Source organism: Oryzias melastigma, linkage group LG6, assembly GCF_002922805.2.
Source record: "Oryzias melastigma strain HK-1 linkage group LG6, ASM292280v2, whole genome shotgun sequence".
In the NCBI taxonomy this organism is placed as follows: domain Eukaryota; kingdom Metazoa; phylum Chordata; class Actinopteri; order Beloniformes; family Adrianichthyidae; genus Oryzias; species Oryzias melastigma.
In genome coordinates, this window is record NC_050517.1 from 2668062 (window position 1) to 2693291 (window position 25230).

General features: G+C 42.8%; 1 protein-coding gene across 9 annotated transcripts in view; it reads left to right on the forward strand.

Annotated features, from left to right (window-relative positions):
- kif21a (kinesin family member 21A) overlaps positions 1-25230 on the forward strand; it is an 82600-nt gene that overhangs the window by 51176 nt on the left and 6194 nt on the right. For 5 of the 9 annotated variants that reach the window (XM_036212617.1, XM_036212619.1, XM_036212618.1 and 2 more), the window contains 18 exons: positions 93-292; positions 469-576; positions 652-720; positions 874-1019; positions 1102-1246; positions 2195-2389; positions 2524-2625; positions 7778-7943; positions 8316-8336; positions 8932-8989; positions 10194-10248; positions 10330-10529; positions 11819-11935; positions 18722-18858; positions 19159-19333; positions 19532-19696; positions 22557-22674; positions 22856-23026. In XM_036212617.1, the coding sequence (XP_036068510.1) occupies positions 93-292; positions 469-576; positions 652-720; positions 874-1019; positions 1102-1246; positions 2195-2389; positions 2524-2625; positions 7778-7943; positions 8316-8336; positions 8932-8989; positions 10194-10248; positions 10330-10529; positions 11819-11935; positions 18722-18858; positions 19159-19333; positions 19532-19696; positions 22557-22674; positions 22856-23026 (2348 nt within the window). The remainder of the gene's footprint in view (positions 1-92; positions 293-468; positions 577-651; positions 721-873; positions 1020-1101; positions 1247-2194; positions 2390-2523; positions 2626-7777; positions 7944-8315; positions 8337-8931; positions 8990-10193; positions 10249-10329; positions 10530-11818; positions 11936-18721; positions 18859-19158; positions 19334-19531; positions 19697-22556; positions 22675-22855; positions 23027-25230) is intronic. The other 4 variants (XM_036212612.1, XM_036212613.1, XM_036212614.1 and 1 more) reach the window with 4 other exon arrangements.

Sequence of the window (25230 nt, forward strand, 5' to 3'; positions counted from 1 at the left end):
TGAAGATGAATGAAGAGTCTTGAATGTCTTTTTACTCTGTCAAATGTCCGTTTGTACAGTGTCCATCAGCTGTTTCTGCTGCGTGCCTGCAGGTTCAGTGGAGAGCGGCACGGAGGACAAGGCTCGCAAAATCAAGGTGGAATATGAGAAGAAGCTGAGTGTGATGAATAAGGAGCTCCAGAAGCTCCAGTCTGCTCAGAAGGAGCATGCCCGCCTGCTCAGGAACCAGTCGCAGTATGAGAAGCAGCTGAAGAAGCTTCAGATGGATGTGGCAGAAATGAAGAAGACGAAGGTGGGGAAGATGAACAGATATGGTCATTGCTGGGTTGATGTGGCCTCTTTAATGTTCTGGAGACTTTTGATCAAGGTTCATTCATAATTTTATAATATGGTTAGCTTTTTGGTCTGCTGAATCCTCTTGATGACCCGTGTCCAGAATCTGGCTGGTATTGAATTGTTCTGTGTTAGGTCCGCCTGATGAAGCAGATGAAGGAGCAGCAGGAGAAAAACAGGATGAACGAATCCCGCAGGAACCGGGAAATCGCCTCTTTGAAGAAGGACCAGAGGAAGCAAGAGGTCAGTGATGAGATGTTCCTCAGTCTGCTGCAGCTTCCTCACAGCTCAGTGGTTCATGGTTCCCTCCTGTCTCAGCACCAGCTGAAGTTACTGGAAGCTCAGAAGAGGCAGCAGGAGCTGATTTTGAAGAGAAAGACTGAAGAGGTGAGAGGAAATGGTTCCACTACTGTTTGAAAGGCTTAGACAGATGTGCAAAAGAAAGGATTTCCCAGAATGCACTTGTGCTTTTGATGCGTTTCTGCTAACAGATGTTGGTGACCTGCATTTTGAATATTTCTACCTATGTGTGCACGTCAGGTGACTGCCCTGAGGAGGCAGGTCAGACCCACGTCAGGTAAGGTGAGCAGAAGAATCAATCTTCCAGAACCTGTTCAGGACTCTGCCCACCGACCCCCCTCCGGACGCATGTACTCCCCCAACAATGCCGCTCCCAACGGCAGCCGGTGAGGTTACGAGAGCACACGTGTTTCTATGGGGCAGGTGAAGGCGTAACAGCTGCATCACCTGTGACTGCTGTGTGAACAGCTCCTCCTACAGGCGCACAGCAGGCATCTATTCCACCAGAATTGCTCGAAACAAATGGCAGACCTTGGAGCGAAGGATCTCTGATGTCATCATGCAGAGGATGACCATCTCCAACATGGAGGCTGACATGAACCGCCTCCTGAAGGTGAAGTTCTTCACATTCATCATGAAGCCTTCACTCGAGATTTTAAATACGAGCTTAGATTTTGGTTTCTATGTGTCAGATGTGCTAGCCTACTGCTTTTACGGGCTGATACAGGCTGTCTGGAGGCAAAAGATGGACAAATTTGTACGGGCACGTAGGTGGCCCACACCAGATTTAAGATTGGAGACCGCTCTGTGAACCTGTAAAAGAAACTGTTGATCGGTCTACGGGCGTGCTGCGGACATGATATTTACACGACACACACCGAGCATGTGGCACAAGTTTTAAAGAATGTGCTGAACTTACATGCCCCCCTACGGCTCAACCCCCCCACCCTTTACGGGTGCATGTTACTGAGGCAGAAGGTTTAATTATGGCATTCATTTTCTGCCAAAAGTCCCCCACGAGTGTATATCAAATTCCACGCACACAACCAACGGTCCACAGGCGCAGGACAGTCTCCACACCCGCTCCTCTGTTCCTGTGCACTCGTGAAATACTTTATCATCACCACACACAACGTTGTTGTGTTGTCATTTAACTGGAATAGAACTGTGAAACGCAAAATGAACTTTTGGTCTTCCCTGTTCACAATAACCCAAATATTTGTGTATTGGTTTAAACATACTTTAGAAAAAAATTACATTTTCCAGGGAAAAATTATAATCTTAAAAAAAGCCCCAGTATATTCAGATTAATCCTCAAATGTCCATGTTCTCCACAGAGTCTTGTTCTTTATCTGTTTATCCGCTCTTGATTTAAAGGAGCCCTGCCATGAAAATTCGACTTTTTGAGTTAAGTGTATTATACTGTTCATTCCTCACTGTAAAGAACTCCAAAGTGGTATTTGGATCTGTTCATGGATTTTTAAAAAGTTCATTAACTTCTGTGAAACAGCAGAAGAAAACTGAAATGTAATCAGAAAATGTATTTGTATTTTGGACACAGCAACGAGAGGAGCTGACCAAGCGGAAGGAGAAAGTCCTCAGGAAGAGAGACAGGCTGGTGCGGGCGGGGCCGGAGGGGGACAAGGCAGTGCTCCCCCTCAGCGAGGAGGTCGATGCTCTGACCGCCAACATTGATTACATCAATGACAGCATTGCAGACTGTCAAGCCAACATCATGCAGATGGAGGAGACCAAGGTGAGGGCCCCATCACTACACAATGTTCAGACTACACATGCACTGGAGACACACTCCAACACCACTTGATTCCATTGTGTTTTTTGAATGAAGGTTTTCAAAGGTTTTGTGCGTGGACTGTGTTTGATGTGCAGGAAGAGGCTGACACGGTGGACGTCTCTGCTGTGATCACTTCCTGTACTCTGGCTGAAGCTCGGTTCCTGCTGGATCACTTCATGTCCATGGCGATTAACAAGGTACGACCTCATCTGAGGAAAAGAGACCGCACTTCTGTCTGTAACCAGGAAATGACACAAAAACCGCTGCGCTACACACAATGTACAGTTTTGCTGCCTGCAGGACTGACCTGTTTGACTATAGATCTCACCACATTCATGAATGCAGTTCTCTTATTTCTGCTGCACAACTTCAACCAACCATAAACATCTGCACAAACGAAGGTTTATGACCAGCATCACTCAAATTCACATGCCCACCCAAAATTCATTTTGGACGAATTTGAACAATCCATGAATCGTTGGTTTATCAAAGCAATATGATGTCCAACAATGATAGTAATAGGAACATGGGCCTGATTAGCCAAAGGCCTCTGTTTCCAAGGAAATCCCAAATTTATTTTTGACACTACTTCTAAAAATGACAGACGAGTTTGTCACTGCCGTGTGATCTGAAATTAATATGGTTGTTATCAGTGCTTTAAGTGGACAACAAGAAGTGGCGGTGCTCTCTTTATCGGAAGTCAAAACATAAAATAGAATCTTGAAAGTAAACATTAATCGATAAAAAGAAGTCCTTTTTTCAACGTGTCTTAATATGAAATAAGAAAGAGGGAGCTCAAGTCGGCTGCACGATGGCGCAGTTGTTGGCGCTCTTGCTGGCGCTCTTGCCTCACAGCGAGAAGGCCCCAGTTCAAATCCCGGCTGGGACCTTTCTGTGTGGAGTTTGCATGTTCTCCCCGTGCATGCGTGGGTTTTCACCGGGGACTCCGGCTTCCTCCCACCGTCCAAAAACATGCTTCATAGGTTCATTGGTGACTCTAAATTGCCCCTAGGTGTGAATGTGAGAGTGGATGTGTGTGTGATTGAGGCCCTGCGACGGACTGGAGACCTGTCCAGGGTGTACCCCGCCTTCGCCCATCAGTAGCCGGGATAGGCTCCGGCACCCCCGCGACCCCGAAAGGGAAGAAGCGGTCAGGAAGATGGATGGAGCTCAAGTCTAGTCTAAAAATAAATGTAGTTCAACAGTTGTCAGAGTAACCCTTTATGAACAAGTGTGTATTTTCCTAACACGTTCCTAACATTATTTTTTCCAGGATATTCTTTGTCCTTACCGCAAGTTAGTCAAGTTAAAAACTGACCAATCAGACGCGTCTTATTACAGCGTGTGGTGCCCGCTGGCCCCCACCTTGAGCATTTGATTGACATCTTCTCCCGAGCTGCTTTCAGTGGAAGGAGGGATGTGAACAGCCCCAATAAGCCCCTAGTCCACCTCGACCTGTGATTTTAGACACATTTTCACCTGTTTCTCTCCCTGAGCTGGTCAGATTAGTGGGCACAATGAAGTCGTCTTCCTGCTCACTCGATCTGCTACCAACACCTTTGCTTAAAGATGTCTTTCAGTCCATTGGTCCCTGCGTCCTGTCCATAATTAACTCGTCTCTGCTGTCTGGTCAAGTTCCTGAGCTGTTTAAGGAAGCTGTCATAGCTCCTCTCTTTAAAAAACCTGGGCTTGACCCCTCCCTCCTGAGCAGCTACAGACCCATTTCTAATCTGTCCTTTATTTCAAAGCTCTTAGAAAAAGTTGTTGCTAAACAACTCACAGCTGCTTTAGACAGACACGCCATTCTGGATCAGTTCCAGTCAGGTTTTCATAGAGCTCACTCCACAGAAACAGCTCTTCTCAGAGTCACAAACAACATGCTGATGCAGAGTGATGCAGGAAACTGCTCCGTGCTTCTGCTTCAGGACACTGTCGACAATCACGTCCTCCTGGACAGGCTGAAAAACTCGTTCGGGATATCCGGATCCGCTTTAACCTGGTTCGTCTCATACCTCACTGGTAGATCCTTTTCTGTGATATCCTCTAAGTTTAAGTCCTCCTCTGCATCCCTCACTTCTGGTGTGCCACAAGGCTCTGTTTTGGGACCATTACTGTTCATTTTATATTTGTTGCCTTTATATCATATTTTAAGTTCTTTTAATGACATTTCTTATCATTTTTATGCTGATGACATTCAGCTTTATGTATCTTTTAAACCACAGGATGTTTTTAAAATACAAGAGTTGGATGAATGATAACTTTCTCCAACTGAATGAAACCAAAACTGAGGTCCTCGTCTGTACTCCTGACAAATACCACTCCCAGATAGTCCAGTGGCTCGGTCCACTTTCCTCTTTTGTCAGGCCTTCTGTTAGAAACCTCGGGGTAACTCTAGACCCAGTTTTATCTCTTGACTCTCATGTTGCTGCACTTGTTCGTTCTTGTTTTTATCATCTGAAAAACATTGCTAAACTGAGTCCAGTTGTATCACGTTCTGAGATGGAGATGCTCATTCATGCTTTTATTTCTTCTCGTCTTGATTATTGCAACTCCATCTTCACATGTCTCAGTAAAAAATCTTTAGAACGTCTTCAGGTTGTCCAGAATGCTGCTGCGAGGCTTTTAACCAAAACTTCTAAGTATTCACACGTCACCCCACTGCTGATCCAGCTGCACTGGCTCCCTGTCTGCTACAGAGTGCAGTTCAAAGTCCTGGTTTTAACATACAGAGCTGTAAATGACCAAGCACCAGTCTACATAAAAGACCTCGTGCAGCCGTACACTCCCAGCAGGTCACTCAGATCATGTGACCAGGGCCTGCTGGTTGCCAAAAGAACACGGTTAAAAACTAAAGGTGACAGAGCCTTTGCAGCAGTGGCTCCATCTCTCTGGAACTCCCTTCCTCTCAGCCTCAGATCTGTTGACTCAGGGTTTTCTTTTAAAAAGCAGCTAAAAACACATCTTTTTAAAATTGCTTTTTCTTAACTCTGTTTATGTCCTGTTTTTATATTTGGTTTTACTTTGTGTTTTATTCTGTGTTTTATTCTGTGTTTTATTCTGTGTTTTACTGTGATTTTTATCTTGAAAGGTGCTATATAAATAACTTTTATTATTATAATTTATTAATAAGTGTACTCATGATTGTGGACTGCAGCTGCCCTAAAAACGCGACAGAATTTATTTTCATCAGAAGGAAATGGGTTCAAATCCAGCTTTTGAAATCCTGTTATGTAGTTTTGGTACTTTGTTGAATCTTTTCTTATTTTCACTAAATTCTTAACTTTAAAATACTAAACTCATAACAAAATTAAGTTTAACTTATCCAGTTTTAGATATAACAGGAACAACTTAACCCTAGAGTCAGCTAAACTGTATTTGGATGCAATGTTCATGTCACACTTATTACTGCTCAACCAGCTGAGCATCAGCCAACATAACAACTCTAAAACCCTCAAAACTCTCCACAAACAAGCTGTGAAAGTATTAGACAGGAAGCCAAAAGCCCACCATCACTGTCATACACTGAAAAAACACAACCTGCTGGACTGGGATAATTATGTCGGATCCAATGACTCAATTGTAATTGTCAAATCCTTCATGGCCTGGCCCCTCCTCCTTTACAGACATTTATCACAAAAACCACAAACAGGGCTACTGGATCAGTTTGTTGATTGCTCTGCTCCCCTCAGGAAAAGCTCCTTCAGTGAGGAAGTGTTCTCCTACAGAGCATCTCACACTTGGACAATCAAAACTGCCACCACAGCTCTGTATAGATAGTTATTTTGCTTTGGTTTTTATTGTCTTTTTGTTATTTTTTGTTTTTCTTTCACGTCTATTTACCTATTGTTTCCTTTTTTCTACTTTTTTCTTAATAATTGCTTCTACGTTTATGAATTTGCAGTTGTTGTTGTTTTTAAATTGACAACCCCATCTGTTGTTTCTGCTGTTGTCTTGTCTCCTTTCTGTATTGATTTAATTTGTTCTTTTAGTACAGATCAACTTTTTTTTATTTTTCTAAGGGACTAAAGATGGAAATTAGCTTAAAAGGCTATAATCTTGTATATTTGCATTTTTAAATGTTTTATCAAAATATGCTGTCTCTGTCTTAAATAAACAATCAATAAATTACTCAGTACACTAAATATTATTCAACAACATCAGGATAATAGGCTACATAGTCAATCACTGATGTAAAAATGAACAAGATTTCAAATAATCTGTTATGTTATTGTTACCTTTAAAAGTTAACTTTTATTTCAATTTTATTTATTTCTCTGGGGCAATGGACATTAAATTGACCGAAGAGCTATTTTTTATCTGTTGTCCATGAACAAATGTTAAAAAATATTATAAAAAATATAATATTAAAGTTTATACTAAGGAGGAGAGGCATATTAAAATTCAACGGAGTGTCAAAGACAACCCCAACCTCCTGTTCTCATTCAGTCCCGCTGTCGCCTTCATCCCCCGCCTGCAGCCGCCTGGTCTCACCGATATGCAGACGAGTCATCTCAAACACAGCTAATGCTCCGGTACTGTTAGCTTCACTGCTACAAACAGCGCCAGCTTTAGCAACCAGAAACCTGAACATTGTCAACTCTCGCTTTTCCCTCCAAACTACAACAAAGAGAGCAACAGATGAGGACAAGAAGGAGTTTAAATTACGGTTAATGGAGTCATTTCAGCGACAAACAGCAGACGAAAACTTCAAATAGCTCTGCTGCTGAGAACCGCGTCTCTACCGCTGAGCCTGTGTGCGCGTGAGCGACGGAGTGAGAGAGGAGGACCCGAGTGAAGCGAGAGGCCACGCCCTCCTTTGGATCTACCAATCAGCACTAGCAGCTACTTTGAACGGGAGCCAGAGAGCAGAGAGCGCTCTGTTTTTATTGTTTGCATCGCGTCACGTTTGGGGGGGCAGTCCTGAAATTTGGGGGGGCATTGCCCCACCGTGCCCATGCCTAGATCTAGCCTTAATACGGATGTCAAAATAGAGCACCGGAGGGTCCTAAGTGGGTGAGAAGAGGCGGTGCTCTAAAGTGTGAAGTCCCAGTGCTCAGCACCGGAGCGCACCGGCCCACTTAAAGCACTGGTTGTTATGGAAATAAAACCAAGATAAGAGCCACCATTTTGAAAAGGTGTTTTTTGAATGAATTTATCACAGGCAGCTTTAAGCAGGGTGTCATGGCGGAGAGTGAGGGGCGTGGAGCAGCCGCTCAGCAATTGAGGGTGGGGCAAAGGGGGCGGCGGGGGTCACAGTAGGGATTACCTGCGGGCCATACAACACAGCTTTAGTTTTTTTGTTCTTTTTTACTTTAACTTGCTGAATGCTTGTGCCTCCTGCTTCTTCAGGGCCTGCAGGCAGCTCAGAGGGAGTCTCAGGTGAAGGTGATGGAGGGCAGGCTGAAGCAGACAGAGATCACCAGCGCCACTCAGAACCAGCTGCTGTTCCACATGCTGAAAGAAAAGGCCGAGTTCAACCCGGAGCTGGACGCGCTGCTGGGGAGCGCTCTTCAAGGTAAGCAATCACCCAGACACCACTTCCACAGCTGCAGCCGCGGTCCTGATGGAGACTTGTTTTTCACGGGTTACTTTGGATGCACATAAAGAAACTTTATTCACCTGCATTTGTCCTTCAGGAAGGCGTCTGGGTGTGGGTCAGCTGCATGACTGGGCCTTTTGCTTGTTGCTTTCTGCTGAAAAGCTTGATTCCTCATGATATTTGATATAGCTCTGTAATGTAGCTGTCATCACATGTGTATTTAAACTGTTGGTATCTGCATGTTTTTGCAATGATTACAGTGTGTGTTCTTAGAATTTGGAGGGACTGTGTTCATATTTTGTCCCGTTTCACCCTCCCCATTGTTTTCTTTGTCCTATCGTTTTTCAGAGCTAGGTAACATTCCTGCTGGTGAGTAAAACATGCTGGAGTCTAATTCTTCTGTGACTGCATGGTTCCTGTCCCCTGCAAACTAACTGCAGCAGGTGCATGAGGTCGTGGCAGTCGGCCTTCCCTCAGTCTGTTGGCACACCTCCCCTTCCTGCAGGCTCATGAGCTGCAGCCTCAAAGCTTCAGCACCAGCTAACCCCAGATCCTTTCACAGGAACTAAACATCGTGGATGTGTTAGCTCTGTCGGCGCCTCAGCTGAGCTTCATCCGGAGCGACGGACTAATAACTACCCTCAGCCATTTAGTCTTTTACCAACACTCCCTTAAAGCCCTCTCTCAGTAACCCATTCTGACCTCAAACCTCTCATCGTTTTCTGTCGGTGCGGTCCCACCAAAAAGGAGCCATTTGACAGTTGAATAGCATGGTGCTGCGCTGACATCAGTCTCATCTGCTTCTCCTGTTCATTTACTATATTTGTTCTTAAGTAAAGACAGCATTAAAAATAAGAAGGTAATGAATGAAATGTAAGGGAGCCGTATTCCTGGTTGGAGAATAAAGTTCTTCCACAGGTTGTGCTCAGGATTCTAAACATTGCTGTCTGATCTCATGTTGTAGAAAATGCAGATGACAGCAGCAGTGATGAGTCGGCTCAAAGCCCGTCAGCTGAGGGCACGTGAGTACATGTTGAAGAATACTATCACAATGTAAATGTCCTTCATCTTTCTTTTTCTTTATGTAGTTTATTTGACAGAGAGCAGGAACATGATCATCATCAAAGAACAGGAGCTTTGGACCAGACTATTGCATCAGAGCTCACTGCAAGAATGAACAATTAGTATGAAACATTGTAATGTGATTACATCCAAATTATAATTATTTCATTCATAATAAAAAAACAAAGATTACTTTAAGTGAAGCAAATAAGTATTTGAACAACCTGTGATTTTTCAAGTTCTCTCAATAGAAATCATGGAGGGTCTGAAATGTTCATCATTTTTTCATCATTTTTGTTAGAACTTCTCCTTTAGAGAATCCATGTAACACTGTAATCTCATTATTTCACTGATACATTTACAGTATGTGAACTGGATCAGATTAATATAAATATATTCAAATCATATAGTAGATTATTCATGTATTTCTGTGTATAAAGCTGTAAACTCAAAATTGAATCGAGTTGAAAAAATCGGAATTGAATCAATTCAAACTCTTGTGAACCGAATCGAATCCTTTCTGGAAGTTAGAATTGATACCCAGCCCTATTCTGTGTTTCTGGGTCATGATTACAAACTGGCGTTTAGGCCAGTGCAGTAACATAGGACCTCCAGATTATGTGACCAGACCTTCGTGTTTGGGTGTCCATTATCTCGTTTTAACCCTCAAACATTGGAGATGCCGCCGGCTGCACGTGAATAACACTCGGTCTTTGATGTACTGGAACTCCTGGACATTCACGTGATCAACTCCATCCAATCAGCTGATTCTGATGTGGACAAAAGCAGCTTTTCATAGCGGCTTTGCTGCGTTATGCAACACATTACTAAAGTAAAGATGCTGCTTTTCTGCTTCAGAATCCTCTGGAATTGCATTAACCCTTTAACACCGGAGCTCTAGAGTTTATCTTCTTTGATTTACTGTACCTTTTCAGCCGTTAACAGGATCAGTGTCATCCAGTAGATTGTGAAGGAGAGGAGCTGCTCATCGAGCCACTTTTCACAATCTACTGGAATGACGATCCTGTTGATGGTTGCAGCTAATCAGAGTCAAATATTCATCCAGAGCATGGTATAATGTAAAGTACTTTTCATAATGTATTAATGTTGAATACTCTGTATTTTGTGCTTCCTTATTAAACACGTGTGTGTTTTTATCTTCAGCACTTTGGCATCAGACCTGGTGAAACTTTGTGGAGAGACCAAAACAAGAAACAAGGTAGTACACCTCTAGATCTGAGGTACGTCCATCTAAAACCATGAACTAATTCTGGATTTCTCTCTATGTTTTTCCACCCAGGCTCGCAGGAGAACCACCACCCAGATGGAGCTGCTGTATGCAAACAGCGACTCTGCCCTTGATGCCCCCACAGACTTCTCTGGCCCAATGCTGCAACTGGCCGACACCCCAGATGGGGGTGGAGACGTGGACTTATCGGGCTCATCGGTCAGGGACTATGCCGCTCTCTCTCCTGGCTTTTCCTCCAAACTGGGCAGCATGTAAGTCCAGATCCGACACGTCTCACCGCCTCCTCCCTGTGAGGAGTAAGTCATTAAAGGGTAACCTAACCCTAAATCCTATTTTTTGGCAGTTTATCTCTATAAATGGGGCTTTTAAAGTGCTGTCTCTTGGTTGTTGCCACATTTTTAGCAAATTAAAATAAACGTATTTAATTCCTGAAAATATAGTCTGTGTGCTGCCCCTACAGGTTGAATTGAGGTGTTATAGTTGAAAATTGTGTTTGGTCAACTGGTGTAAGTCCCAGGAGTTTGACGTCATCATGCTCTGAGCTCCAGAATGAAAGCCCCGCCCATCTTTGATTCTGTAACGGTCGTTGTTAGCTTTAGCATGGATCGTAGCTGTTTTCCTTCAGTTGTCAAAAATCTACTGGCTTACACGACTTTCCAGTGAACATGGAACTGAGGGAACAGAGACTGATTTCAGTTAGCACTATATCCAGCAAACTCTGTCCTGGTGATGGATTAAATGAACATTTCACTCTGGACTGATGGTTTAATATGTTAGTCTTTATTAGCTAAGATGCTAGTAGCATTTTACCATTCTCAGACACAGGTCTGACCTACAAACTCTCAGCTGCATGCCGCCGTCGAGCATTACAAAATCAGCATCTGTAGCCAGCGGATGGAATCAATGAGGTTCTGGACCATGAGAACCGGCCTCAAGGGAAGGAGGAGGAGAAAAATCCTCAACCCGCTCAGTTTCTGTGGAGAAACTTGCATCACTCTGCCCGGTACCACTCTCCATAATGAAGCGTACGCTACATAAAGCTAACCTAGCTGTCTATCATAGATCCAAGCCACACCTCCTCTAGCCCCACCCACTTTTTGGTATTTTTCAAATCTCTGCTGAGAATGGAGTCAGCCTCCAACTGCCCTGTTTGGTTACCCTTTAAGGTTATCAACAGCACACTTTAAGTTGAGCACATTTACCTCCAGCAGATGAGTTTGTCTGGAAAGACAAACTTTTGAATGGCTTTAATGCTGATCCTTCCAGCTTCTGCAACGAAACAAAGCCGCAAAAGTTGCTGTTTTATCCGCTCATGAAGACCACGCCTCAGTCCTTACCATGTCAGCTGAGAGCTGGGCTTTCTTAACAGTTTAACATCCTCATCATTACTGAACGTGGAGAGGACCACCAATTCACCGCGTGGTTGTTTCCTGCATGCACATCTCCTCATTGCCTGTGTAGTTTATTGTGTTGTGTTAAATGTTTTCTGTTTACTGTCTGTGTGTTGTTTGTGGTGAAATCGGTCAAACTGAACGCTCAGCTCTGGCTCCAGAGCTGTGGAGAACCGCGCCACGGAGCCCTCGCCGCTCTCTCGCAGGAAGATGTATGACAAGGCTCAAGCTGCGGCTGACAGGGCAAAGGTCAAGGAGATGACACAGTAAGAGCCTGGTGCCCATTGAGAGGCTGCAAAGCTGGCCACAAACCCAAAGAGCTGAAGGCTTTGCCTGACTTTACTAACTCTTGTGTTGGTTTCCTGCTTTGGGGCGGCATGTGGCTTCACCTGAGCTTCCTGCTCTGATGAGCTGACTCTAGAACTCAGCGTTCAGCTTCTGATCAGATGCTCTGCTGCTGACCTGCTGCACGCTTGTCTCTGGCTTTCCTTTTAAGTCTCCTGAGTGAAGCTGATGCTGAGGAGTCAGCAGCTGTGTGAAAAAGGCGGGAAAAGAACTCACTTCTGCTGGTGGTCTCACAGTGAAGCTGATGCAGACTTCAGCTTTTATTAGAGATGTCCCGATCAGATCTGATTCCAAATCTTTTGATTTTGAGGATCTGCAGATACTGAGTCCTGATCTGATACTTGTGTCTCATTCAAACATGAACACAGTTAGTAAGCAGATCCTGATTGTTCAAAGTTTTTATTTAATTAACCTTCTGTTGTCATTTAACACAAGCAGAGCACTTCTGTGAAGTAGTCAAGCAAAAATGAAATAGTAAAAAATAGTGCAGATTCTGATTAAAAATGATCCAACTTTACATGAATCATCTTTTTAAAATGAAACAAAATGATTTTCTTCCACAATCTTTTCTGCAGAAGGCAATGATAGTCATGTGAGAAAGTGTGGTGATAGTTGCTTTAGGATCATCGAAATGATTGAACAGTTTTGATCAGATGTGATTCATATCCTCACTAAAAATTCTACAAATTAATGAGTTAAATTGTTGATGTAGTATACATATGATGATAAGTATTCTTGACTAGTTCATATCAACGTAACCTTTTATCAGTTGTTGTTTTTGAGAGATTATGGATTTCTCTTTTTGTTTTTCTGGAGCTTGCACTTTGTAGACGGTCCCTTAGCATCCATCGCACAGCTGTCTCTCTGATTAATTCACATAGAAAGGAATTCATGTTATTTGAAAAGCCTTTTTCGGTCATGGTTTGGGTTAAGACAAACCTATAGTTGAAAACATTTGATGAAATGAGCCTGAATCTACGTCTTTACTGAGCTGTTCTAGTGCTCCTCCAGCTCAAACAAGTGACATATTCTGCTACCTTTTCCTACTATAACATGTTTTCATTTGTTCATAACATGCAAACTTCTTGTGGTATTTTTCTGTAATACCTGATCAAAATAGTATTAAAATAAATATCTGATCCTGATTGGCGCGCAACATCCAATTGAGTTTGTAAATGCGTGATCGGATCAGGACATCTCTTCTTCCTTTTCTCTTTCAGAACAGTTTCTTCCCACCATCAGTCTCTGTCTTCTTGTTCTTTGCCTTATGTAGTGGGGGCTGTTTACTTACAGTCAGGATTTATTTTATATTTGTTTTTTATTCAGATCACCTCACACACCACACGATACTGAGCATTTCTGTATTGATCCGATATTGGTCAATATTGCCAATATTGATACCAATATATATTTTTCATGAATGCGGTGGATGTGACATTCACCTCAGAATCTCAAGTGTTTTTAATCGCTGTTATCGGGTTTTTTTTACATTTCCTTTTTTAAAATTACTTGATAAACAAAAAAAAAAAAAACAGAATTAGAACAATATTTTCAATTAAATAATAAAAATGTATTAAAATTAAATAAAAAATGAAGAAATGAATGCTAAACAGTCTACAAACCAAAAGAAACAAGTAATATGATGCAAAAATAAAATCAAATAGTTTGATGAAATAGAAATAATGTGTAACTTCTTAGCCTTTAAATAGAACAATAAAAACAAGTGAATAGTAACTTGTAAAAAACAACTCAGTATTTAAATAGTGAACCCTGCATGCTGCATGCGCGCTCCATCTCTGCTGCTGGACAGCTGAGAGTGTGGAGGCAGACGCTCAGCTGCCTCCTTTTTGCAGATGCTCAAAAGTTTCAAACAAGAGTGGAAACATCCATATCTGCCAGCTGGTATTGATCCGATACCGAGACCAACTTGTGATCGATACTATTGATATTTTGGATCGATTCGCCCAGCACTACCAACTCACTTTTTTAATCTGGTCTGCCATCGCTGTAAGCATGTTAATTCCTGAGTCCCACAAAGAAAAGACGAATTGATGAAATCTCAGTTAAGGTCATCCATCGTTTACATAAAGCAGCACATTACCTTCCTTAATTTGTTTGTAAATCATGAAGAACCACAGAATACGGCAAAATTCTATTTAAACTTTTTTTTACAACAAGATCACGCATGGTAAATCTGTGACAGAATTCACAGCATTGGTCAGCAAATTCACTTCTGTAGATGTTGATTTTTGTAACTAGCAGAACTGTTTGTGGATTGTTAAATAATAAGAGCATCAGTTTTTATTTTTACGATTGTTTTCCTCCAAAAGAACGATGTTTCCTGAGGGCAGAAATGAGCCGGAAGGGTTTTTGACTGGAAACATAATTGTTGCATCCAACTAGTTTTTGTTTTGACCGATGAGCCACCAGAAGAGAAGACCGTAGGATCCTTTGGGACAGCGTGACATTTACACTGCCAGCAGCCCACTGCCCGCTGTGACATTTCTTTATTCCATCTTCATCTGGTTTTTATGGGGTTTTTTGGAGACTGAACATAATATCTGTTTGCCAGTTTAAATCCCACTCCAATCATCTTTTGATCTGTTTTCAAATCGTTCCCAGTGGTCTTTCATTTATGACTATGCTGTTTTTAGGTAAATCAAAAACTTGTGCTGTTTTCTAGGACAGTGGTCCCCAACCACCGGGCCGCGGAGGGCCGCAGACCCATTGCCACCGGGCCGCGGAAGAATTTAGGGACTTTTTTTTTTTTTTGAGTCAGAATTCTTTTATTTTGAAAATCAACCGGATTCTCTCGATTATATTGAGCGCTAAAAGCAGTCCAGCGGCGTGTCACACGAGGAAAGCTGCATGTGGAACCTTTCTCCGCGAATGGCTGGGATTAGTGCAGCAACAGAAGAACAGAAGGAAAACAACTGCGGTCAAGTGAGCCGCTGTTCGCTCAGCCGTGGTCAAGCCAGCCGCGCTACAAAAAAGTCATGCGCCCGTATTACACGGTTTACGGCAGAGCATGAAACTCGGTGGAAGAGCTTTCTGTTGGAGCATTAGAACGTCAGATGTGCTCGGAGTAAAATGAAAAAGAGAAATAAAATTCTACAACAAAACTACGTATTCTATCAGTGCATATTTGTACTAATAATCCGGTATTTATTATGTCATTTCTTATAAAGAAATGTTTAGAGTTTTCAATAATGAAGTTAAATGAAGTCATTTAAAAAATAAACGAGTCCATAATTCAAGGCCTTAGACAGAAAATGCTTGTTCTACAGGTCACCCTCTATTACCTCAAGGAGACTTTTGTACTTTTACTGTATAGTTTTTGAAAAATTAGTACTTAAACTGCATTTTTGATGAAAAATAAGTCAAAATAGCCATTTGTGAATTTGAATAAAAAGATTTTGATCCATAATTCCAGGCATTGGACACTATATGCTTGTTCTACACGTCACCCTCTATTATTTCACAAAGACTTGTGTACTTTTACTGTATAGTTTTTGAAAAAATAGTACTTAAACTTTGCATTTTTGACGAGAAATATGTTGCGATGGTAATCTTTGAATGTAAATAAATAAATAAATTTTGGTCCATAATTCCAGGCCTTGGACACTATATGCTTGTTGTACAGGTCACCCTCTATTACCTCAAGGAGACTTGTGTACTTTTACTGTACAGTTTTTGAAAAAATTGTCTTTAAACTTTGCTTTTTTGACGAGAAATAAGTTAAAATAGCCGTCTCTGAATGTAAATAAAAAGGTTTTGGTCCATAATTCCAGGGCTTGGACATTATATGCTTGCTGTACAGGTCACCCTCTATCACCTTACAAAGACTTGTGTACTTTNNNGTCCACAGCCCCAAAAAGGTTCCACTGTTCTAGGACATAGTTTCTGCAGAGCAGCAGGACTGACTTGTGGGCGGAACTGTTGGCACAGAGCAACCCCGCCCACTTTTTCCTCCCTATTGATGAGAGCAGAGAGCTTGTGCCCTGCCCGGCGTATTTTCTAAATCACAAATAAGTCCTTCACAACGATTTGAAGAAAGAAATACTCAGAAATGCAATTTTAAGCCTAACTTTCTTTATACACATGTCCTCCAAACTGCTAAAACACGGTAAAACTAGAGATGGGACAACATCATTTTTCTGTCCGATACAGACAACCGATATTTCCCCTGCAACTGTGGCCAACAGCTGATATTGATATTCAAGTGTCTACAATAACACCTAGTTTAGATTTGCTTATTGTTTCTTTATAATAATGCACAACCTTTCTTTTACTACACAGGGACATGGTTTAGTAACATACAGCACGTGTTAATGTCAAGGCCCGGGGGCCGGATCGGGCCCTCTGGGTAAATATATCCGGCCTTCCAGATCATTTTATTTTATTGTTATTAATTACTCGATGTTATCTTGAGCTCATTTCTAACTTGTATAATTTTGACAAAATATATTACTTTATGGAGAGTAAAATATTGATAGTTATTTAAGGTTTTAGTTGATTTATTCTGGAATCCTGTTCAGCCCGCGACATAAGGTGTGTTTTGGATTTTGGCCCCCTGTGTGATTGAGTTTGACACTCGTGGAAAATAGCATTTAACATGCATCAAGGGATCTCAAAGAAACACGTTAAAACTTGAAAATATGTCTGAAAGCATTGAGACCATTTACTGACTATTAGACATAATTATAAATCATAAACTTCTCATTGGCAGGGATCAATCGGAAACATGTATCTCTATTAAATATAAATATATAGACAGAATACAGTCAGAATAATTACTGACTTTAACTGTAAACACAAACTTCTCAGCCAAAGATCTATGAGGAACAAGTATCCATGTCAGCAATAAAGTGTATCTGAAAATAGTCGACAATATCGTTCAATTTTTTTAGCATCGGTCCGATACTAATAAACTCAAATTTACCAAATATCAGCTGATACTGATACTGGCACCGATATAACACCCATCCCAGTTAAAACAACAAAAACACAATTTTCATGGAGCGAGTCTTGAGGTTCTTATCTGGCGGTTTCAGCTGCTAAATAACAAAACTGCGAGTTTCTGTGTGGATTTCATATTAAAACCCTGAAAAGTCTGGGATCTAAGCTCAGAAGGACAGGTCTAAAAAAGTGCTGTGAATGCTGTGAAGGCGTGCAGACAGTAGCTCCCATATGACATGAATGCAGCATATGCGTCTCCCTTCTGTCCTCACGCCGTCCTCCCACACTCACGCCGCTCTGTGCAAACAGCTCAGCACGCTTTAATTATGCTGCAGCTTAATTGGCATCTCTGCTGCTTTCCCTCACCGCTCAGTCATCAGGAACCTGAAGAGCGGCCCAGTTCTTCCTCTCACTCCCACCACAGACCCCGGGGACTGCAGCGCTGTTTATCCACCGCGTGACGGTCCGAACCGTGGACCAGTTTTAGACCAGCACACACTCTCTTCCTCTAAGGATGTAAAGAGGATCGCTTTAACATTTTTCAGCTTAGCAATGTGAAACCAATGGAACAGGTTTGAACAAAGACGTGGTAACCATGTCAGCCACAGAATAGGCTATTTATCAATCAACTTTATTTTTAATGCTTTTGTCAATGTATTAAAAAGAATGCTCATTTTCTTCATCCGTGTCCTCCACCATCAGGTTCAAAACACCATTTGAAGAGAGGTTCCTTTAGTGTCGATCCTGATCAGAAGTCTGAATGCATGTCACGTGTCCAGCAGCCAAACCTGTCCCCGTCACCTATAGGACACCTGAAGTAGAGCTCAGCTGAAGGCGGAGTCTGCATTAGCTGCTCCTTCATGCTCATCGTGTTGTGGTTTGTGTGGGGCTCAAAGTCTCTGAAAAGGCTTGAATTTGAATGCTGTGTTTTCAGGTTTTTAAAAGTGCATGAACATGTTTAAAGCAGAGAAATCTGATTGAAAGATTGATGGAGAAACACATTGTAGGTCTGCAGAACCAAATCTAACGTCTTTAATGAGTATTTGTTCATTTTAAATGTTGTCCCTCTAAATTGAGTTTGAACTGAGGAGAGACTGCACAGTCGTGATTCTGCTCTCTTTTAGTTTGATCGGAGTGTGGTGACGCAGGCGGAGACATGAACAGACAGCGTTCTGCAGCAGCAAAAACGTCACATCATCATTACCTCTCAGGGAATCATGGGAAACATGCTCCCCTTTAGAAGCAGCTGCACCTCTCTGCTGTCCTGGTGCGGTTGTAGGGCGGTCGACCTGTGAACAGAAGGTTGCTGGTTTGATTCCCGCCTTGCCTGCCCATGATGCTGAAGTGTCCTTGGGCAAGACACTGAAGCCCACCTTGCCTCTGATGGAAGGTTTTCGCTGGTGTTCAGCAGCGGCGCCGCCATCGGTGTGTGAATGTGTCTGGAAAGCGCTTTGGGCCTTTGATGACGGCAAAAAAACGCTTCACAAGTTTAAACCACTTAGCCTCTATGGCCCGGACGACCCAAAAACCTGCAACCTCTGCACTGTCCTCAGCGTCTCATCAGTTTTGGGGAACATTTTTCTACTTGGGCTCTTCCAGGTCATGGGGGGGGGGGTGTCTTCCTCTTTCTTTGACTTGCATCTGTGTTACTTTGAGCAGAATCTCCGCGCTGCATGTCTGTAGCTCTGCACACATTCTTCAGCATCTTCATGCAGCTTTAACAGAAGCCTGTCTATTTGTCCTTCCAGGGGGGTCATCAGCCCTGTACCATCAACCAAGAGCAGCCGACTGGCACCGCTGCAGTGCGTTCACGTGGCAGAAGGACACAATAAAGCAGTTCTGTGTGTGGACTGCACCGATGACCTTCTGTTCACCGGATCCAAAGGTACAACAGCCTCTCAGTCCTGATGCGGGTCTTCCACTCATTCATTACTGTAATATGCAGCTGTGCAACAGCAAGTTAAAAGTGGCAGGCTCTCATTAGGATTGTCAAGTGCACAGTGTGTACATGAATGCAGCTATGAGACAAAAATGAGAAGCAAGCTTTTAAGATGAATGAATTTCAACACAAATCCTCCTGATTCCTGTCACATGAATGCTGCTCTGACTGTTCTCTGTCAAACAGGGAGCAGGTTCCAGGTTTTCTGTGCCCTGAAAGTGATTTCCTGCATTTCTGCTTCTGCAGACCGGACCTGTAAGGTGTGGAATCTGGTGACGGGTCAGGAGATCATGTCGCTGGCAGGTCACCCCAACAACGTGGTGTCAGTGCGGTACAGCTCCAGTTTGGTCTTCACCGTCTCCACCTCCTACATCAAAGTCTGGGACATCAGGGACTCAGCCAAGTGCATCCGAACACTAACGTGAGCGGCTCTGCTCTCTGTATTCATGATGCTGAAGATCCCAAAGCCCCGTGAGCAGAACCGGGCTCAGATTCAGTTGTTTAGTGATCATGAGCACAGTTTGAAAATGTTTTATTACTGATCTGTTCCATCTTTCAGCTTTTGCTCACTCTAAGTCTTCAGTGACATAAATTCACAGTTGTGCTCTTGAATTTGCAGATCCTCGGGTCAGGTGAACGTCGGGGACATCTGCGCATCCAACACAAACCGGACCGTCGCCATCCCTGCTGGAGAAAACCAGATCAACCAGATCGCTCTCAACCCCAACGGCAGCGTTCTGTACGCCGCTGCTGGAAACTCTGTCAGGGTTTGGGACCTGAGAAGGTGAGTCAGTCTGTGGGTCTCTGGTTCTGATCAGTGCAGCAGCTTTAGATTGAAGCAGAGAAAACTAAAGCTTTCCTCTATAGATGAATAAGCTCAAGGAAAGGCTTTAGATGGAGTCTACTGTGGGTTCCAAATTATGATGCAAATTGTATTTAAGAATCAAAAAGATCAAATTCTTAGATTTTCAATGAAACCCATGGATGATCTTGTGTCTGTTTGGATCACTGACATCTCAAACATCTGTGATCATTAGTTCACCCGGTGAGCTCAATTAAAGGAAAAATGACTAAAGAAGGACATTCCACATTATTAAGCAGATCAGCATTATAAACCAATATGGAAAGGAGGAAGGTTTTCTGCTGGTGAAGAGAGTGAAATAGTTCAATGTCTTGGACAAGATAGAAAAACCTTGGACATTTCACCAAAACTTAAGCGTGATTATCGTACTATGAAGAGATTTGTGTCTGATTCAGACGCACAGGTTGGTGCAGATAAAGACTGAATGAGGAAGGTTTCTGCAGACGATTCCATCAGATTAGAGAGCAGCTGCTAAAATACCATCACAAAGCAGAAAGAGCTGCAATGGATCCAGACAGACATGAAGACTCATTTAAACAGTCTGGTTCACTGATGAGGGACGTACAGCCCTGGATGGTCCAGGTGGAGTAGATGGGGCTTGGTGGATGACCACCATGTCCCAACGAGGCTGTGATGTCAGCAAGGAGGTGATGGAGTCATGGTTTGGGCTGGAATCATGGGGAGAGAGCTGATCAGCCCCTTTATGGTCCCTGAAGGTGTGAAAATGACCTCTGGAAAGTAGGTGGAGTTTCTGACTGAACACTTTCTTCTGAGGTCCAAAAAGAAGAACCGAGCCTTCTGTAACAAAACCCTCTTCATCACGATGATGCTCCATCTCATGCTGCAGAAATGCCTCTGCATCATTGGCTACTATAAAGGAGATAAACTGATGGTGTGACCCCCATCCACTTGAGAACCTTCAATCATCCTCAAGCCAAACATGTGTGAGGGTGGGGGGCAGTTCACATCCAAACAGCAGCTCAGAGGGCTATTCTGACATCCTGCAAATATGTTTTTGTAGTATGTATAATTGTAGTGAATGTAGTCTATTTAAAGGATCCATTGATGATTGAACTGATCCATGAAATAATATTCATATATAACAGGATGTTAGAAAGATAAAATAGTTGATCTTAACGAGGATGGTTTTGGGGGCTCAGCTCTGAAATCCTCGGGCCGCTACTGTTCAAATGGATCTTGACCTATGAAGATGTTTTTATTGGAAAATCTTTAAAATTCAGTAAAAATGACTTCCTAATGCAGCAAACTCAACAAATTACCATTTTTGGTTCTTTATAATCTATTAATGTTGAATCAAACTCTGTTATGTAATAATATGGAACATTTGAAGACTTTTATTTGTGAAAAGAAAATCCAGTTATCTGTTCAATAACAGTATTTACTCTAATGGTTAGGTTATTATGCTGGACTGAGTATTTAGAAAAATAATAGAAAAATATGATTTGTGTAATCATTTGGAACGTACTGTATATATGCTTACATTCTTGCCCAAACTATCAGAATTCCTACTATTTTATTGAGGCATTACATAAAGTGGAATTTATGTCACCTTTTCAGAGTGGGTCCACTCTGATGAAAGTAGTGTTTTTACCACGCTCTGGTGGTATTTGTCTTATGATGGATGATTATAGATGAAGAAAATTAAGATAAAAATTACATTTCTGAGTATTTCTTTCTTCAAATCATTGTGAATCAGGAGCAGACAGAAAAGCATTGTATTAGTGATGTAGAAAATGTGCTGCAAGCTCCCTGCTCCGCTCCATTCTGATCCATCCCCTTGTAGACAAACAGATCCATGAACGTCTTTGTCTTCCTGGTCTGAGCTGGAATCTGGATCAGAACGGTTCAGCTGGATAGAAATGATATTGATCACTGTTTTTGTTTGACTGCTGATGTTAGGTTGGGGGTGTGAGGGGCTGTAAGCGAGCAGAACACTGTAAACAAACAGCTCTCAGCTATGGGTGATGGGAAGGGGGGTGGGTTTGCTCCACACCACGACTCAGCGGTGCATTTCTAATTAACTCCTCCCACCCTGCAGAAACTATGTCCTAAGAAACAACACAGATTTTGGATTTGGGCTGAAACCAGTATAGTTCTAATGAAAAGAGCACTGGGAGGACTTTGACAATAAATCTAAAGCTATTTTGTATTCTTATTTTTTTGTGGCCAAGGTTACATCAAGATTAGAAAACGTTCTTCAATAGCGGTAATTGAAGTGTTTTCCTGACAGTCAGAGCTGTCTGAACCAAGCTGACATGATTGAAAATTACAAACAAAGAAAATAGAAAGCAGGTTTCATTAGTTTCCTGTGACGAGCGTCTCGGTGGCCTCTGACATTCATTCTTGAATCCTGATGTGGTCTGTCATTTCCATGCTCTCTCCCTGAATCTCAGTGATGCTGTCTGTCACACCTGTTTCACATGCACGATGCACCACGGCTTAATAAAAGCCCAGTCTCTGTTCACAGCTCTGTGAACGACTCATTTCATTTAGAAAGAGTGCAAACCGGAGCTCTGATCAGTTGCTGTCAGCAGCGTTGGCTCTGATTAATGACCTCAGTGCTCGTCTAGGAAAATAAATGTATCACAACAGACACTTTTGGTGAGTCAATAACTTCTCAGCAGTAGCTTCTGCATAAGCGAGGTAAACTTCTTCCCCAAACGTTGTTATCAGCTTTACAACATTCAGCACTTAAATCTACTGAGGTCATTTTTAACACAAAGAAAAGAAAAGAACTGAACTGTTTTTGTTTTTCTGACAGATTTGCATCTACAGGTAAACTCATGGGTCACCTAGGTCCAGTGATGTGTCTGACTGTGGATCAGTCTGGTAATAATCAAGATCTGGTGATCACTGGATCTAAGGACCATTACATTAAGGTGCGGTTACATCCTGCTGTCGTTGATCCTGAACTGTGTCAACATTTGATTCATTCTAGGAGTTCTTCAGTTTATTCAGCTAACTAATCAAAGAAAACTGTACCTGAGAAACAACAACATGCATGCTTGATTTGAGAGCGTTTCTGAAACACTTGAACCAAGGCTGCTTTTCCTGCTGCAGCTGTTTGAGGTGACAGAAGGCTCTCTGGGGAGCATCAGCCCTGCACATAACTTCGAGCCTCCTCATTACGATGGAATCGAGTCACTGGTGGTCCAGAGTGACATGTTCTTCAGCGGCTCCAGAGATAATGGAATCAAGAAGTGGGACCTGGACCGCAGAGACTTGCTGCAGGTGAGAAATAAAACCAGACACAGGGAAGAGGGAACGCCTGTCATTCAAAGAACTGCAGGGGGCGGTTTTTGAACAGTAATAACAATAGATTAAACATCAATTTTAGAAGTGTCTTTACTTGGAGAAAACAACGTTCTTACTGGAATATAGAAACGACAAAATGAGCGGCTCCAACTGTCACCAGAGAACATCTCCATATGAACTGAAGCTGCCACAATGTCCTGAAGCCCCGTGTCCATCCAATGAAATGACCACACAGCCAGACACGGAGCAGAAAACCTACCATGACCATTATTCTGTAGTGCAAGTTCTTCAGGTTATAAACTGACCAATCAGATGTCTCAGTAAAAGAAGGTGGTCCACCTCCACCGTTTGACCGCCCAGGAGGAGGACGCCCAAGAGAAGTGGGGGTCCCTGACCAACATGGTAAACATGGCCGACCAGGTCACCCACTGATGGATGTTTGGAAGAGCCCAGCACTCGAGGGCAGGAACCAGAACCAGCACCACAGGGACACGGCCCCCTGAGGGCTCGGTTACCCTCACCAGAGATTTGGGAGGGGACAGAAGATCAGAGGTCCCACCTTCTTGGTGTAATATGGGTGTTGGAGTGTAGATTGTTGAGGTGTTAAGGGTGTGTGTAACTTAATCCTCACCACGGTATGGTTTGGTCCGGTATTTTGAGCGTTTCCATTATTAAATGAACCCATTAAACAGTTCTGACCCGTTCCTCTTGAGGTCCCCCATCCGTAGTGGGTCCATAGAAAAAGGGAATAGGACGTTGGGGCGGAGCTACTGTTGCCACCTGCTGATTGGCAGAAAGTGATGAGGGCATTAGAAAGCAGCAGTATAGCACTAAGGTAGTGTTTCTGTCAATTAGATATATCACTAGAGACAGCATGCTAGCTTGCTGCGTACACACGTGGACGCCATATTGGAATGGAATAGATGTCTGTTTACTGCTGTGTTACAATTGTACAAACAGATCTGGAAAAACTAGAATGTGACTTCTCACTAGTAAATTATTGCTGTCAGCTGATAAAGGAGAACTTCTAGAAAACATCTAAACAAGATCAGAGTGAGTTTACTCTCAATGATGAACGTTTAGGATGATCTTGTTCAATGATAAATCCCGGCCGCTGCGTGTTTTAAAGCGGGTGTCGCCCGGACCTCGCCGCTCCGGGGTCGTGGATGAAGGTCTCACTGAGCCCCCTCTCCCGTCTGCAGGACCGTCAGGACCGGTGCGGCTGTCGACCGGGCTGCGCTGTTCTCAGTCGGATCAGACCATATCACGCTGATCCGGGCGCGGACCGGCCCATATATAAAGGGCGCTGGCGGTCTGTGGCGATGTCGGCTACCCACAGATCCATTTATAAACACAGATGAGGAGTCTAACAGTTTGTGTAACTCTCAGTCTGTCTGTAGATTAGAATAAAATCACAACCATGCATCAGGTATGCTTTGGGTTTCTATATAATAATCTATTTATTTTTTAAAAAGTTTGAAATATCGTTCATTTGTTGCACTTTGTACAAAAACATTATTACCATGACCTGGGAATTATTTTTCCCTTTAAAGTTTTTTCCTTTTTAAAATCAGACCAAAATGAATCTTTTATGGTCATTTTACTCTGTCTACTAAACCACGTCTCATTGTTTTAATACCATTCCAATATGGTGTCTCTCTTTATGTATCTTGGACAATAGAAAAAAGCCTGCGTGTCATCTCTAGTGGTATTAACCTCTATGGTTTGCCTTTTCTTCTTTACAACGATATTCTTCTTCCGCCCACAATCTTCTTTCAAACAACATTAAATTCCTGTCATACACAATGTTCAAAAAGTAAAGCAAGACAAAGATGAGCTGCTGGATGACCTCCATTGTTGTTGCTTTTTAGCTGTCGCACTACAATGACACGCTCGCGGTCTACATCACACATGCACCGTGAAAACAAGCCGCTCAGTGGAAGCGAGGCTTAACAGAGTGGAAACTCTCGCCAGAATGAACTGGACCATGCCGTACTACTCCTTACCGCACTGGACTGGTCAGGGGAAACGAGGCTAAAGGGTGCAGCTAATATTGTCAGAGAGAGCACTGAGAGGACTTCTGATTGCACACAGTCATGTCCACCCTCTCATCTCTTACCCTACATGTCTACGCTTTCACATGTTTCTCGTGACCTCTGCCTCTTGGACAGAAATAACGT